The sequence below is a fragment of the Macaca fascicularis genome, chromosome 3 (assembly GCF_037993035.2).
Source record: "Macaca fascicularis isolate 582-1 chromosome 3, T2T-MFA8v1.1".
NCBI lineage: Eukaryota > Metazoa > Chordata > Mammalia > Primates > Cercopithecidae > Macaca > Macaca fascicularis.
The window spans coordinates 198132903-198147272 of record NC_088377.1 but is presented as its reverse complement, the minus strand read 5'-3'; the positions used below and the strand labels follow the sequence as shown (position 1 = coordinate 198147272).

At 38.4% G+C, this 14370-nt stretch overlaps 1 protein-coding gene across 30 annotated transcripts in view; it reads left to right on the top strand.

Moving 5' to 3' along the window:
• The window catches only part of LMBR1 (limb development membrane protein 1), a 212528-nt gene that overhangs the window by 46233 nt on the left and 151925 nt on the right, over positions 1–14370 (top strand). For 17 of the 30 annotated variants that reach the window (XR_012433133.1, XM_074036468.1, XM_074036467.1 and 14 more), the window contains exons 3-4: positions 2870–2909; positions 10596–10735. Coding sequence is in view for 23 of the 30 variants with exons in the window: in XM_074036468.1 (XP_073892569.1) it covers positions 2870–2909; positions 10596–10735 (180 nt within the window). In the remaining 7 variants the exon portion in view is untranslated. The remainder of the gene's footprint in view (positions 1–2869; positions 2910–10595; positions 10736–14370) is intronic. The other 13 variants (XM_074036473.1, XM_074036471.1, XM_005551278.5 and 10 more) reach the window with 1 other exon arrangement.

Genomic DNA, 14370 nt, shown 5'->3' with positions numbered 1-14370 from the left:
TACTAAGAGACCTAAAAATAACCTCCAGGGAATTTGACTACTCTTAGAGTCATCCTCTTAGACCAGAGTCCTTGTTTATCACAATTCTTATGTCCAACTAAGAATAGTGCTAGGCTATTTAGTGTCTGGGAAATTCCAGAGTTTATAAGGATATTTGGTTCCTTGTGAGCGGCTCTGACTTTGAATGTTTAACTCATCCACACCCCATACCTTTGCTGGCTACTAGAGCGTGTGGTAGATATTTAGAGTCTCCATAATACCATTTAGTATCCAATTACCGGCATCTTGTATTATCCTTTTATTCTTTCACATATATCCTTATCCAGCCAGAGGGACTACCATATCTTTACTCTTTTTAATGAACTTTGTGCTCATTAATTCAGACTTTTTAGGTCAGGGTTTTATAAGTACCTAAGCAATTACCTTACTATTTTTTGTTCAATCTCAGCTGTTTTCTGAAAATCACAGGATATCTGCTTGTGATGTTGGGCTAATAGTAGGTGCTGTATGAATACTTAATGATTTCTTAATATTATGCTATCAGTTTAAACTTGTGGGACTTTTGAGAGAAATAGGTTCTAGTGCCTGCTCTAGTGCATTACTTTAGTACTGTTACTTGGCTCTGTGACTGCACTTGAAGTACTCCATGGATTCTATAATCTCTAAAATTTTTGAAGATACAGATTCAAAATAGTATCGTAGCTATAAAAAAAATTCATTGGCATGGTTTCATGGACTGTAGACACAGAAAGAGGGAGAGAGAAAGAATGACTGTATATAATTGCATCTTTCTAAGTGAAATTAGAGGTTGGTGAGTGGGAAAATTGGAGATTTATTAGATCATTTTTAGAGTAATGCAGGAGTGGTGGGAGAGTGATGAGGACCCTGGACTTAGTTGGTAGTGTGCTGGAAATAGAAGTGAAATGAATGTGGAGATATTAACACATTCTTTAAGACTTGATTTTTTTTTTTTTTTTTTTTTTTTTGCGATGGAGTCTCACTGTGTTGCCCAGGCTGGAGTGCAGTGGCGTGATCTCGGCTCACTGTAACCTCCACCTTCCAGGTGCAAGTGATTCTCCTGCCTCAGCCTCCCTAGTAGCTGGGATTACAGGCGTGCACTACCACGCCCAGCTAATTTTTGTATTTTTAGTAGAGACAGGGTTTCAATATGTTGTCCAGGCTGGTCTCGAACTTCTGACCTCAGGTGATCTGCCTGCCTTGGCCTCCCAAGGTGCTGGGATTATAGGCGTGAGCCACTGCACCTGGCCAAGATTTGATGATTAATTGGATGTGAGCACAACAGTATATAAAAATTAATTGTGACTATATTCTTTTGTGGTCCCTTTGGTTATAAAAGTTCTTTTGGGAATCTTAGAATTAAGAATGGAGGTGGACTAACAGAATGTCCCAAATATACCCTTGATACTGAAGCAGGTGGGTACTCAGAATTCCAGAGACCTGAGCAGAGAGTCTTGGAGGACCTTAGGCATATAAGAAGGAGAGACCAGGAGGGTTTGTGGTATTCTTTTTTGTTTGTTTGTTTTGAGATGGAGTCTGGCTCTGTCGCCAGGCTGGAGTACAGTGGCGTGATCTCGGCTCACTGCAACCTCCGCTTCCTGGGTTTAGGTGATTCTCCTGCCTCAGCCTCCCGAGTAGCTGGGATTACAGGTGCCCACCACCACACTGGCTAAGTTTTGTATTTTTCGTAGAGGTGGGGTTTCACCATGTTGCCCAGGATGGTCTCCATCTCTTTACCTCATGATCCGCCTGCCTCTGCCTCCCAAAGTGCTGGGATTACAGGCATGAGCCACTGTGCTCAGCCTGTGGTATTCTTACAATTGGGCAATCTCTTTAGCTTATAAGTTTATGTGGGAGGACAAAAGAGATTGCTGACAGGCATGAGCAAGGAGGAGAGTAGCAGAGTGAAGGCCATCGGCTACTTAAAAAAGATCAAGCAGACTTTATATAAATATAATTTCAAATGTATTTCAGTATATTTAATATATTTATATATAATTATATATATTTTTATTATATATTATATATAATTTTTATTTTTAAATATATGTATATATACACATATACACACAATTTTTTTTTTGAGATAGGATCTCCTTCTGTCCCCTAGGCCAGAAAGCAATGGGGCAATCATGGCTGACTGTAGCCTCGACCTCCTGGGCTCAAGTGATTCTCCAACCTCAGCCTCCTGAGTATCCTGGACTACAGGCATATGCCACCATGCCTAGTTAATTTTTAAATTTTTTTTGTAAAGATGGAGTCTCCCTATGTTGCTTAAGGTAGTCTTGAATTCCTGGGCTCAAGAGATCTGCCCACCTCAGCTTCCCAAAGTGTTGGGATTACAGGCGTGAGCCATTGTGCTCAGCCAATTTCTGTTTGTAACAATAATTATGAGTTACTGAGGCAGTAGTATCCAAGTTATTTAGGATGGTCCAGGAGATTCCTTGTTACTATTATTAATGACAAATGCAAATTATGGAAAATTAGATGAGTTCTATGTTTCTGAATTTTAATTTTATAGTAATTTTTGTTGGCTGTTAACCAGAAAATTTTATTTATTAGCAGTTTCACTTAACATTGTATAACAATTTACTTTGTAGTGGTCCTAAGGTTCTACTAAGTTTTATTTTCTTGAGCAAATTTTAATTTACATATGGTGGTTTTATTAACAGGATTTTGTTAATCAAAACATCCCATTTTCTATATACCATACTGCTGGATTTAATAAGATTTAAATTTAGATCTATGCTGAATCAGTAATTGCCTTTTGTTTATATTGTGTTTATAGTTTTAATAATGAAACATTTTGTTAGAAGATAAAGGAATATTAATACATTAAATGTTTTTGCAGATGAACAGGAAGATGAAGATGCCATCGTCAACAGGATTTCGTATGTATTTTAAAGCTCAATTGTTCTGTTTCTGATTCTGAAGTCATCAATTCTCAAAATCCAATTCTAATTTTTGGACAGAAGTATGGAAAATATTCACCCAGCACATTACAATAGCTTTATCATATAAATTTTAGAAAGCACGCGTAAGCAAATATGCGTGGATAATTTAGCACTGATTGTCTCCTATTGAAATTTGCATATTTAAGGAGCTGACAGATTTTATCTTCAGGGGATTAAATGAGGAAATGGCCTTAATTTAATTGCCTGGTCATAAGAAAGAAGACTCTTGGCTGTCTGCACATTCTGCTGAGAAGACTGTGATGTTCTTGAACCAGGCAGCAGACGTCTCGGGTTAACTGAGCCTGTCTGCCGTGAGCAGGAAGGTGGACCCAGACTGTCTTGTAGGTTCCTTATGTACACCAGTGAGATACGATAGGGAGGCCTTGTACTTTTATTGAAGTATCAATAAATTTTATTGTTACTTTTATTGAAGTATCAAACTCAATGGAAAGCAGCGAATTCCTTTCTGTTAGTTTTTGCTTAAGTGTGAAATTGCACAGATGTGCCTGTGTAGGAAAGTTCTGTATTCCAGGATTTTTTTATTGATACATTAACATTCTTTTGAAATTTCAAGTTTATAGAAAAGGTGGAAGTAGAAGAAAAAGTTTTTTTACTCCAACTGTTTAGAAGTTGCTCATCTGATGCTTCATTTCCTCAGGATACTTCTATGTATAATTCCTCTAAACAGTGCATTCTACCTAGGTATCAAAATGGTGAAGTTAGCATAGACAGCAGTACCATTCATACTCCATTCAGACTTACTAGTTATCCCAATAATGTCCTTTCTGTGGTGAAAGGATCCAGTTCAGAATCACACACTGCATTTGGGTGTCGTGTCCTTTAGTCTCCTTCAGATTGAAACACTTCTTCAGTATTTCCTTGACTTTCCTGACCTTGATATTTTTGAAGATTATTAGGTAGTTATTTGGTTTTGTCTGATCTTTCTTCATAATTAGTATCAGATTATGCATCCTTTGCTTAGGAGGATGAGGAATTAAGAAAAGGGGAAGAGGAAGAGAAAGATTCTATGTGCTTTCACATACTTGTACATACGTAGAGATAAATGCTTCTACATACAATGGAATAGTATTCAGCCATAAAAGAAATGAAGTACTGATATGTGCTGCAATGTGGATGGACCATAGTAAGTGAACAAAGCCAGACACAAAAGGCCACATAGTGTACAATTCCATCTATAAGAAATGTCCAGAGTAGATAAAAGCAGATTGATGATTGCAAGGGGCTGAGGGAGAGGAGAATGGGGAGCAGCTACTTCATAGGTTTGGCATTTTATTTTGGTGTGATGAACATGAAAGAAAGAGGTGATCGTGCAACATTGTGAATGAACTGCACACACCTGAATTGTTCACCTTAAATTGGTAAGTTTTTGTAATGTGAATTTCACCTCAGTAAAGAAATTAATAACTCCCAGCTAGTAAATGACTTGACCCGGCCTGATTTGTTTCATAACTGAAAAATGAATATAAATGGATTGTGATTTACTAGATTTGGTAATTTATTTTAAATGACATAGGGAAGCTAGATAAGAAACAAAAATAGCTGTAACTTTATGCTGAAAATTCTTTCTTTGTCGCTTTAAAACCTAGGCCCAAAACTTGATGTTGTAAATTTACAGAATTAGGGGTTTTAGTTTTATTCCTGGCCCTGTGACATTTGTGAAAATTAAGTGAATAATTTTTTTCCTCTGTATAAATTAGTGCTCCTTTAAAAATTCACTTCACTCACCTCACAAAAGCTACAACGAATAAGAGACTGAATAAAAGGTAGATATTCTCTCCATGTGAAACCCTCTAGGTGTGAAGGGCAAGTGAGATACGTACCTTTCTCCTCTCCATTCGGTCTGGTGCCACCTGTGGTGGTACATCCACTTCAGTGTACTTGTAGATCCATAATTTATCAATGGAAAAGAACACAGCACTTTGTCTTTTACCCCTAAAAGTACGTTGAATGACAATAGGGTGATGTGCTGTTTCCTTACGGTAGATGCCCAGGAGCATCTTTATCTGCTGTTGGGGCAGCTGGCACAACATGTGCAAGGGGTTTGGGTTTTCCGAGTCACAGGTGGTTTCCATATCCTGGGGATGCATACAGAAATCCTCCTCCTGAAGGTCAGTGGGTTCGTATAAAGTGGTGATACAGTTAGGGGAGGGGCATGGGGAAGAGGGTCACCTGAGAGAAGGAGTCTGACCTAGTCTCCCCTGTCTTTCTTCCCTACCCCTGTTGATCTCTTTGTCTTTTGCTGTGGTAGAATGAGTGAGAACTGGTGAGTTAGGGTGACGTGGGTTCAAATTCTGGACCCATGATTAACTTGAGTCCAGAAGAGATTGAGAAATATTCACTTTCGGCCGGGCGCGGTGGCTCAAGCCTGTAATCCCAGCACTTTGGGAGGCCGAGACGGGCGGATCACGAGGTCAGGAGATCGAGACCATCCTGGTTAACACGGTGAAACCCCGTCTCTACTAAAAAATACAAAAAAAAAATTAGCCGGGCGCGGTGGTGGGCGCCTGTAGTCCCAGCTACTCGGGAGGCTGAGGCAGGAGAATGGCGTGAACCCGGGAGGCGGAGCTTGCAGTGAGCTGAGATCCGGCCACTGCACTCCAGCCCGGGCGACAGAGCGAGACTCTGTCTCAAAAAAAAAAAAAAAACAAACAAAAAAAGAAATATTCACTTTCTGTGTATGTAAAACAGAGTTCCCACCTACTTTGGAGTGCTGTTGTGTGGATTAAATAACATTTGCCAAAAAACAAGACAAAACAAAAAAACCTAACTAGGGTAGGGTGCTTGATGCACAATAGGTGTGAAATTAATGTTTCCTCCACCTAAAGGCTTTTGACCTGTTTTGTCTGCTTAGAATTCTTTTTTTTTTTTTTTTTTTTTGAGAGGGAGTTTCACTCTTGTTGCCTAGGCTGGAGTGTGCAGTGGCGCAGTCTCAGCTCACTGCAACCTCTGTCTCCTGGATTCAAGCGATTCTCGTGCCTCAGCAGCCTCCCGAGTAGCTGGGATTACAGGTGCCTGCCACCACGCCCAGCTAATTTTTGTATTTTTAGTAGAGATGGAGTTTCATTATGTTGGTCAGGCTGGTCTCGAACTCCTGACCTCAAGTGATCCACCCACTTCAGCCTCCCAAAGTGCTGGGATTACAGGCGTGAGCCACCGCGCCCAGCCTGCTTAGAATTCTTTTCTGTCAGATATCCCACTGAATTCACTCTCACTTTCTTCAGTTTTGTTTTGCTTTATGTTTTTCCCTAAGTCTCAACTTTTCAGTGAGGCCTTCCCTAAGTGCCACACTTAATATTGATGTCCTCCTCCCCATTTCCAGTCCTCCTTACTGTTTTCCTGTAGCACTTATCTTTAGTATATTATGCATTTACATATTTAATGTTTTATTGTTTATTGCCTGACTCTTTCCAGTCCAGGATAAGCCCTCCTTGGGCAAGAATGTTCGCTTGTGTTCCTTCACTGTTCTCAGGTGCCTAGCACAGTGCTGGTACAGGGGAGCAGGCACTCTGCAAATACTTGTCTAGTGAGGGAGCCTCACCTGAAAGACCCCCTGAGGTAGAATCTCCGAGATGGGCTTTAACAAAAGCTCCATGGGTGATCCTGATAGTGCTACTGCTTAAGAACCACTGGTTTAGAGTGACGTATTAGAAAGCCTAGTTCATGCAGCAAATGTTTATTGATTAGCTGAGATGAAGACTTAAGATTGAATGCTGGTATGCCAACATTTCACAGATGAATGTAAAATGTCACTCAATTTGTTACTTTTCTGTTGCCCAGAGAATCAGACCTCTTGATGATACTTGGGAGGGTGTGAGCAAAATGTGAAATACGAAACTTTCTTTGTCATCAACACTGTATACATCTTATTGAATAATTTTGAATGATTTAAATTCAACCATAATGAAGTCTTGTTTCCACATGTACTTCCTGATTAGATATTATCAACCTGTTAAACTTTAAGATGTAAAGTGGCAGGTTTTGGTTATGATTAGTTTTTTTAAATTAAAAATATATTTTGAAATATTAACCCATGAAATACATTTTTATGATAACCTGTATTTTGCAGTGGAGTTTTAAAAATGTGAGGTCTTTCATTTTATTGGTAACTACAAATAAATAAAAAAGCATTTATTTTTTGTGTAAAAAAATTGAGTGTCACATTGAGTCTGAGATTGAAAAATGAGGAAGAGGGAATATTGTAGAAGTTGGGGGAAGAGTTTCAAGAAGGAAGTAGTGCTTATCAATTTGAAATGTCATAGAAGGTCGTATTCAGATTGCAATTAAAAGGTATCTGATGGATTTGACCACAAGGAGCGCCTTTTTAGAACTGGGTGAGGAGCAGAAGTCCTACTGCAGTGGGCTAATAAAGAAGTTGAGGATCAAGAATGAGTTCTGCTTCAGAAGCATTTTGAAAGAGCAGAAGCACCTGAGGATATTTATTTTTGGCTGGTCAGCAGCTAGAGGGAGGATGACTAACCGGTGAAGCAAGGCCCCTGGAGACGGCAGAGGTAGAGATCGGCACAGGTGAGCAGGAGGTTGACAGATAGGAGAATAATTGTGTCCGTTGGTAGCTTTATCAGGTGGTAAGTATGAAGGGATCGTACCCCTTTTTTCACTCTGAAACAGGAGATTCAGTCATTTTCTGGCAATGAGGAGCAGCAGGGCCATGGTAGAAAGCTTAGGAAGAGCCTGATTGTGTTAGTCTGTTTTGTGTTGCTATAAAGGAACACTTGAAACTGGGTAGTTTATAAAGAAAGATTTATTTGGCTCACAGTTCTGCAGGAGGTACAAGCATGACAGTACCATCTGCATGGCTTCTGGTGAGGCCTCAGGAAGCGTTTACTCAGGGTGGGAGGTGAAGGGAGATCAAGATTGAAGAGGAGATGCCAGGTTCCTTTAAACAACCAACTCTCTTGTGAACTAACAGAATGAGAACTCACTCATTACTGTAGGGTCTGCTCCTATGATCCAATACCTCCCATGAGGCCCCAGCTCCAACACTGGGGATCACATTTCAGCATGAGATTTAGAGGGGACAGATATCCAAACCATATCACTGTTAGGAACAACACTCAAAATCCTAAGGAAATTGAACACTCAAAGGATTCTTAGCAGAGCAATTTTATTTCTGTGCAGAGGGGTGCCTCCTTGGCCAGTCGCCATGAGAGCACACCTGAACAAAGGGGCACGAGATCTTTTATTCCTGACGCAAGTCCTGCCCTGTACCCTTTCCCCATTGGCTGGGGTCGGATTGTACAGTCTAATCCTGGTTGGCTAAACATTTGATTTTTTTTTAGATAAGGTGGGCACATAAAAGAAAGTGGAGAGGAAAGGGGAAGGGGTGTCTAATGAGCTAGAAAGTTAGTCCTCTTTCCAAATAAGGAAAGGAATGTCAGCTGGTACTGATAACGCCTGGTACTGTGGCATGCCTGGGCATCTAACAAAGGCAAGAAGGAAAAAAAGGTGGAAAAGGGAAAAGGTGGGGGGGTACTATGAATTAAAGAATAAAAGATTGATCAAGTTATTTGAAGAGAAACCTCATCATATCCCATATCCCTGATGATGGGGGTTAAGAATAGGAGATGAGAGACTCATAATCCGAGGATCCTGATCCTTGTTTACTAACTCAAAGTATATGAAAGCGTTGTGGAGTGTTAAAGTGATTTAAGGTGGTTTTATTGTTTTAATTCATCATCATCTTGCAAAGACACTTCACAATATCTATAGATAGGGCTTTTTTATTTTTACACTAGTTATATTTAGGGACTAGTTATATTCAGCATCTGAGTGCATGCCTTCATCACCTTATTTTATTTAGACAAAGGTTTATTTTATTCTCTTCCCGGTTGGATTAAGGAGATAGTTACAAATGTCAGATATTTGTGGAAACACTTGTCTTATTACTACCACAATTAGAAAAGATGCATTACTCTGAAGATGTAATTTTTAAAAATAATGCTCCATTTCAGAAGGTGAAGTTGAGGAATGCTTCACAGGGCAAATGATGTTTGGGATCTGTCTTGAAATTCATGTATGAGTTTGCCATGCAACTTAGAGGGTATTCTAGGGAGTGAGTAGACTGTGCAGAGGGGCAAGGAGTCCTGAAAATCTATTTCTTGTTTGGGCTATGAAGGAGTTAGGTAAGTCTAAGTGTATGTCAAAATGGGACATGGTGAGAGAAGAGCCTGGAAAATTATGTTGGGATAGCCGTGCGGGACATGGAATGGTGAGATTTTGGATTTGATCTCAATTTTATTATGGGAAGGAATGATAGCTATCGGGATAGCTTCCTCCCGTGACTGGAGAAGCTTGCTGGAGACCGCTTGCTGGCTGGTTGCTGCCAGAGTTGGCTGTGGACCCTGAGACAGCACTTGTCTGAGGGCTTTTCCCAGGAAGCACAGTGTCTATTCAGCAAAACGAATTTACAGAAATTCTATATCTGATTTCAGTTGTATTTTTGGTATGTATCATATGGTCTACATTTAAACATTTATCATTGATTTACTGAACCAACGAATCCTGGTTATTTTTGGCTTTTAAGTAGGAATACACTTCTGTTGGTTGCCACAAGATGGCATTGGCCTCAAAGGTTCTCTGTTAGATGTGTTTTTGGGTATTTAGTATTTTTTTTTCCTGCTTTTTAAAAATATTTTCTTACATTTATTTTTACTTTCTTCCAATATTAACTTTAATAGAACTTTAATATCCATTCTATCTCTAATATTGGTGAAGTTCTTTTTTCCTTTGCCAATTTATTCTTGTAAAATCTTTTAAAAAGTTAGGTGTTTGTTGTAAAAAATAAGTGTTTCAGAAATGTATAAATGAGAAGGTGAAAGCCCCTTATAATCCCTCCTTTCTATGGGATTGTTACATATTATGCTGGATTTCTTTTGTACCTCTGTATAAATATGAATTTGTTGGGGGGAGAGCATGTTTTACATTTATTGTTCATGCTTTTCTTCATTTTTTTGGTTGACTTATTTTAGATATTGTTCCATATTAGTACCTATTGAAGCTATCTTATTTTTTTAAATGACAAAGTAGTGCTTTAAATATGAATAGTATAATATTGTTTAATAGTTTCCTGTTGTGTATTACTATAATTTATTTAATCTTTACCCATTAAAGAGATGTCAGGCTTTCTAAGTTTTTTTCCCCTCTAAAATAAACATTTTAAATTAAATTTTTTTATACTGCTTTCACAGTAATTTTTTCACCTCAGTTGTTGCATTGCTGTTAGCATATGTTGTCAAAGTTGTTAAATGCAATTGTGAAATAAATACTTATATTTCAAAGAGGAATGAACTACAATTTTTTCTTTGTAAAATATGTGAAGTACTGTGTCTTCAGTGTATGTTTGTCTTTTAGGTACTACTTGCTAGACTTACTGATATTTTCATAGAGTAAGGAGTTTTAGAGTTTATCTAGTTTAACTTCTAGGCCCATATGTGTATCATTTGTCTCCCAACTACATGTATTTAATAAAATTCTTAATATCATGCTTTTTTGATTAAAACATTAAGGAGTTTGCATTCTTTTTGATGACTTTCACGTTCATTGCTTTTTCCGATCACTTGTGACGATGGCTCTCCTTTCTTCCAGGTTGTTTTTGAGCACGTTCACCCTCGCAGTGTCAGCTGGGGCTGTTTTGCTTTTGCCTTTCTCAATCATCAGCAATGAAATCCTGCTTTCTTTTCCCCACAACTACTATATTCAGTGGCTAAATGGCTCCCTGATTCATGGTTAGTATATGTTGCTTAATATAATCACAATCAGTATTTTATTTTTTTACTGTATCATATTTTTAGATTTTTCTTTTCTTAGTTTTCTTCATAATTTGTGACTTCCTCCAGTAAATGATTTGGGTCTTTAATAATGTCAGAAAACCAGATTTTACTTATCATTTCTATGTTTAATTAGTTGTGAAAGTCTTTTCTCTTAGTCAAGAAGCAGTTTTTATACTTACGATTTTGATAAATTCATTTCAGTATTTAGCAAGAGAATTTTGGTTTATCTGAATATGTCAGAAGAACTCAGCCTCCATTTAAGAACTAGAAAACTGGCCGGGCATGGTTGCTCAGGCCTGTAATCCCAGCACTTTGGTAGACCGAGGGGGGTGGATCTCCTGAGGTCAGGAGTTCAAGACCAGCCTGGCCAACATGGAGAAACCCCCATCTCTACTAAAAATATGAAAAGTAGCCAAGCGTGGTGGCGCACGCCTGTAATCCCAGCTACTTGGGAGGCTGAGGCAGGAGAATCACTTGAACCTGGGAGATGGAGATTGCAGTGAGCCGGGATTGCACCATTGTACTCCAGCCTGGGCAAGAAGAGTGAAACTCCATCTCAAAAGACCTAAAAAACAGCAGCTATAGTTTCTATTTTATTTATTTGCTAGTAGTTTCTTTAGTCATTTCAAAATATAGAAGGGGAAAAACACTCTATGTCAAGTACAAATAGGTATCGTGGTGTATTGCTTTGTAGTCTTTGGGCAAGCCGCTGTCCTCTCGCCACGGTTTCCTATTGTCTTAACTGGGATGATAAATAAAACCCAGCTTGCCGGCTTGTTTTTGGAATAGGAATGATGTATGTAAAGTAACTGTCTTTTAGTAGGCACTTAATAGGTGGTAGCTATTATGATAGTTATTTAGACTGTGAGGTGTTTTCTTCTTTCTGAAGACTCATTGTTTTTACAAGTCAATTTAGTGTATGTAAACTGAACTCTTGTCTCTCATAGAACATACTGGTGTAATTCTTTTTTGAGGCGTTCTAATTTATTTTTATTTTTTAATGTTTTAATTTTAATTTTTGTGAGTACATAGTTGGTGTATATATTTATGGGCTATATGAGATATTTTGATACAGGCATGCAATGCAAAACAATCACGTCAGGGTAAACAGGGTGTCCATCACCTCTAGCATTTATCCTTTGTTAAGATTTTGTCATTATGTGTTAGAACTACAGCTCTTAGGAATTTGGATATCTTTCTTGCTCATCATGCCCATACCCCTCTCTCATTTTATTAGTGTTGATTTGTGTTACTAGTAACTATATTGCTAGTTATTATTTTGTTAATGTTATTACTTGTTGGTGTTATCAGTGTTAATAATTATTTTAATTTGTTTTGTATTTCAATTTCTTCATCTCGTTTTAAGGTAAAAGTGTTTTGAAAATTTTTTTTCTTAGTAAGAACCTTATGAGTTAATGATTAAATGTCCTTCTTTGACAATATTTAAGCTAAGTTGCCATTTGACTTAAAAAAATATGTATCAGAGATAGCGTGTTTTCATTACATTTGTATTATAGGTCAGGGAATTTGGGATTTCTGAGTTAACATAAAGAAGTGTTGGGATCTCAAATCCAAGGAAAAAAATGGAATAACTTGCCTGTGTAGTAGCGTTACAGTTAAGTATGCTTTAGTTTTATAGTTGGCATTTTGCATTTGGAAAACATCCCTTTTTTTTTTGAGACAGGGTCTCACTCTGTCGCCCAGCCTGGAGTGCAGTGACATGATCATGGCGCTCTGCAGGCTCCACCTCCTGGGCTCAGGTGATCCTCCACCTCAGCCTCCCAGGTAGCTGGGACTACAGGTGCATGACACCACGCCAAGCCAATTTTTGGCATTTTTTTTATAGAGTCAGAGTTTTGCCATGTTGCCCAGGCTGGTTTTGAACTCTTGGACTGAAGTGATCCTCCCACCTTGGCCTCCCAAAGTGCTAGGACTAGAGATGTTGCCAAGATGTCACTTTTTATGTGTGACACGTGATTACTGGAGTTGCTGTAGAAGGCTGTGGTGCATTAGACTAATAATGTATATTCTTTTTTCATTGCTATTATGTTCATGGTGCTGTAATCCAGTGGAGGAAAAGAGCAAGTTTAAATTTAAGAGATTACCAGTTTTATATGTAAGACGAGTATGTTTCCTGTCTCCTGTTGTTTGAGAAAACGTAGAAGACAGTTTTTGTAGGTCGTGCTACCTTAGCAATCCCTTAAGCTTGTGCTGAGACTGTGGCCCTATATATTAAGAACAACAGCAACACCAACCACTCCGTTATTTTTTTTCTGTTCATAAAGTAGTGTGTGTGCACTATACAGAATATGAAAAATACTAAAATGTACAAACAAGGAAAAATCCACATTTTTTTAGCGTGTGTGTGTGTGTGTGTGTGTGTGTGTATATATATATATAAATTTTTTTTTTTTTTTTTTTTAAGATGGAGTCTCACTCTGTCGCCCAGGCTGGAGTGCAGTGGCATGATCTTGGCTCACTGCAAGCTCCGCCTCCTAGGTTCACGACATTCTTCTGCCTCAGCCTCCTGAGTAGCTGGGACTACAGGCGCCCGCCACCATGCCCGGCTAATTTTGTTGTATTTTTAGTAGAGACTGGGTTTCACCATGTTAGCCAGGATGGTCTTGATCTCCTGACCTCGTGATCCGCCCGCCTCGACTCCCAAAGTGCTGGGATTACAGGCGTGAGCCACCGCGCCTGGCCGCATGTGTATATTATGTATAGCATATGCAATTTATACCTTTAAAACCTTTAATATTATATTGTGTTTTCCATACCTTGTATGTTCTTCGAGACCAGTTTTAGTGGTGTAACCTGAGCTGTATATATGGCAATATATTAAGCTAGTGGTTTTCAAAGGCTATTTCGTCATTTTAAAAGGTGGAACCATTTATCCCTCCAGTGACTTGCTACCTGCACTTTTCAGATTTGCAATAGAAAACGGCTGAGTTGTTCCTCAGGTACCAAACCCACCCTGTCCTGTTTGTGGAACATTTCACTTAACCAGTAAACTGTTGTTGAGTATCTAGAGGATTTTTAAATTTTAATTATTATTTGGGTTTCTGACAATTTCTTTACATGGAAATTAGAATGAAAATTATTAGGCTAATGAGTATTATTGCTAAACTGTTTTCTAGAATTACTTGTTTATATTCTCTTGATTGACCATGAAGGTGCCTCTTGTTTTTAGCCATAAACTTAATAACAATGGATATTAGTATCTTTAAAATCTTTTCCATTTTCATGGATAGAAGGTTGTTTCTCATTATTGTAATGTTAATTTAAAAAATTTTTAGTGAGATAGGACGTTTTAATTTTAATTTATAAAATATAGAAAAATAATACATATATCATTTTATTTTCATTTATTTATTTTTATTATAATTTTTTTGAGATGAAGTGTTGCTCTATTGTGCAGGCTGGAGTGCAGTGGCGCAATCTCTGCTCACTGCAACCTCTACCTCCCGGGTTCAAGCGATTCTCCTGCCTCAGCTTCCTGAGTAGCGGGGACTACAGGTGTATGCCACCACGCCCAGATAATTTTTATATTTTTAGTAGAGACAGGGTTTCACCATGTTGGCCAGGCTGGC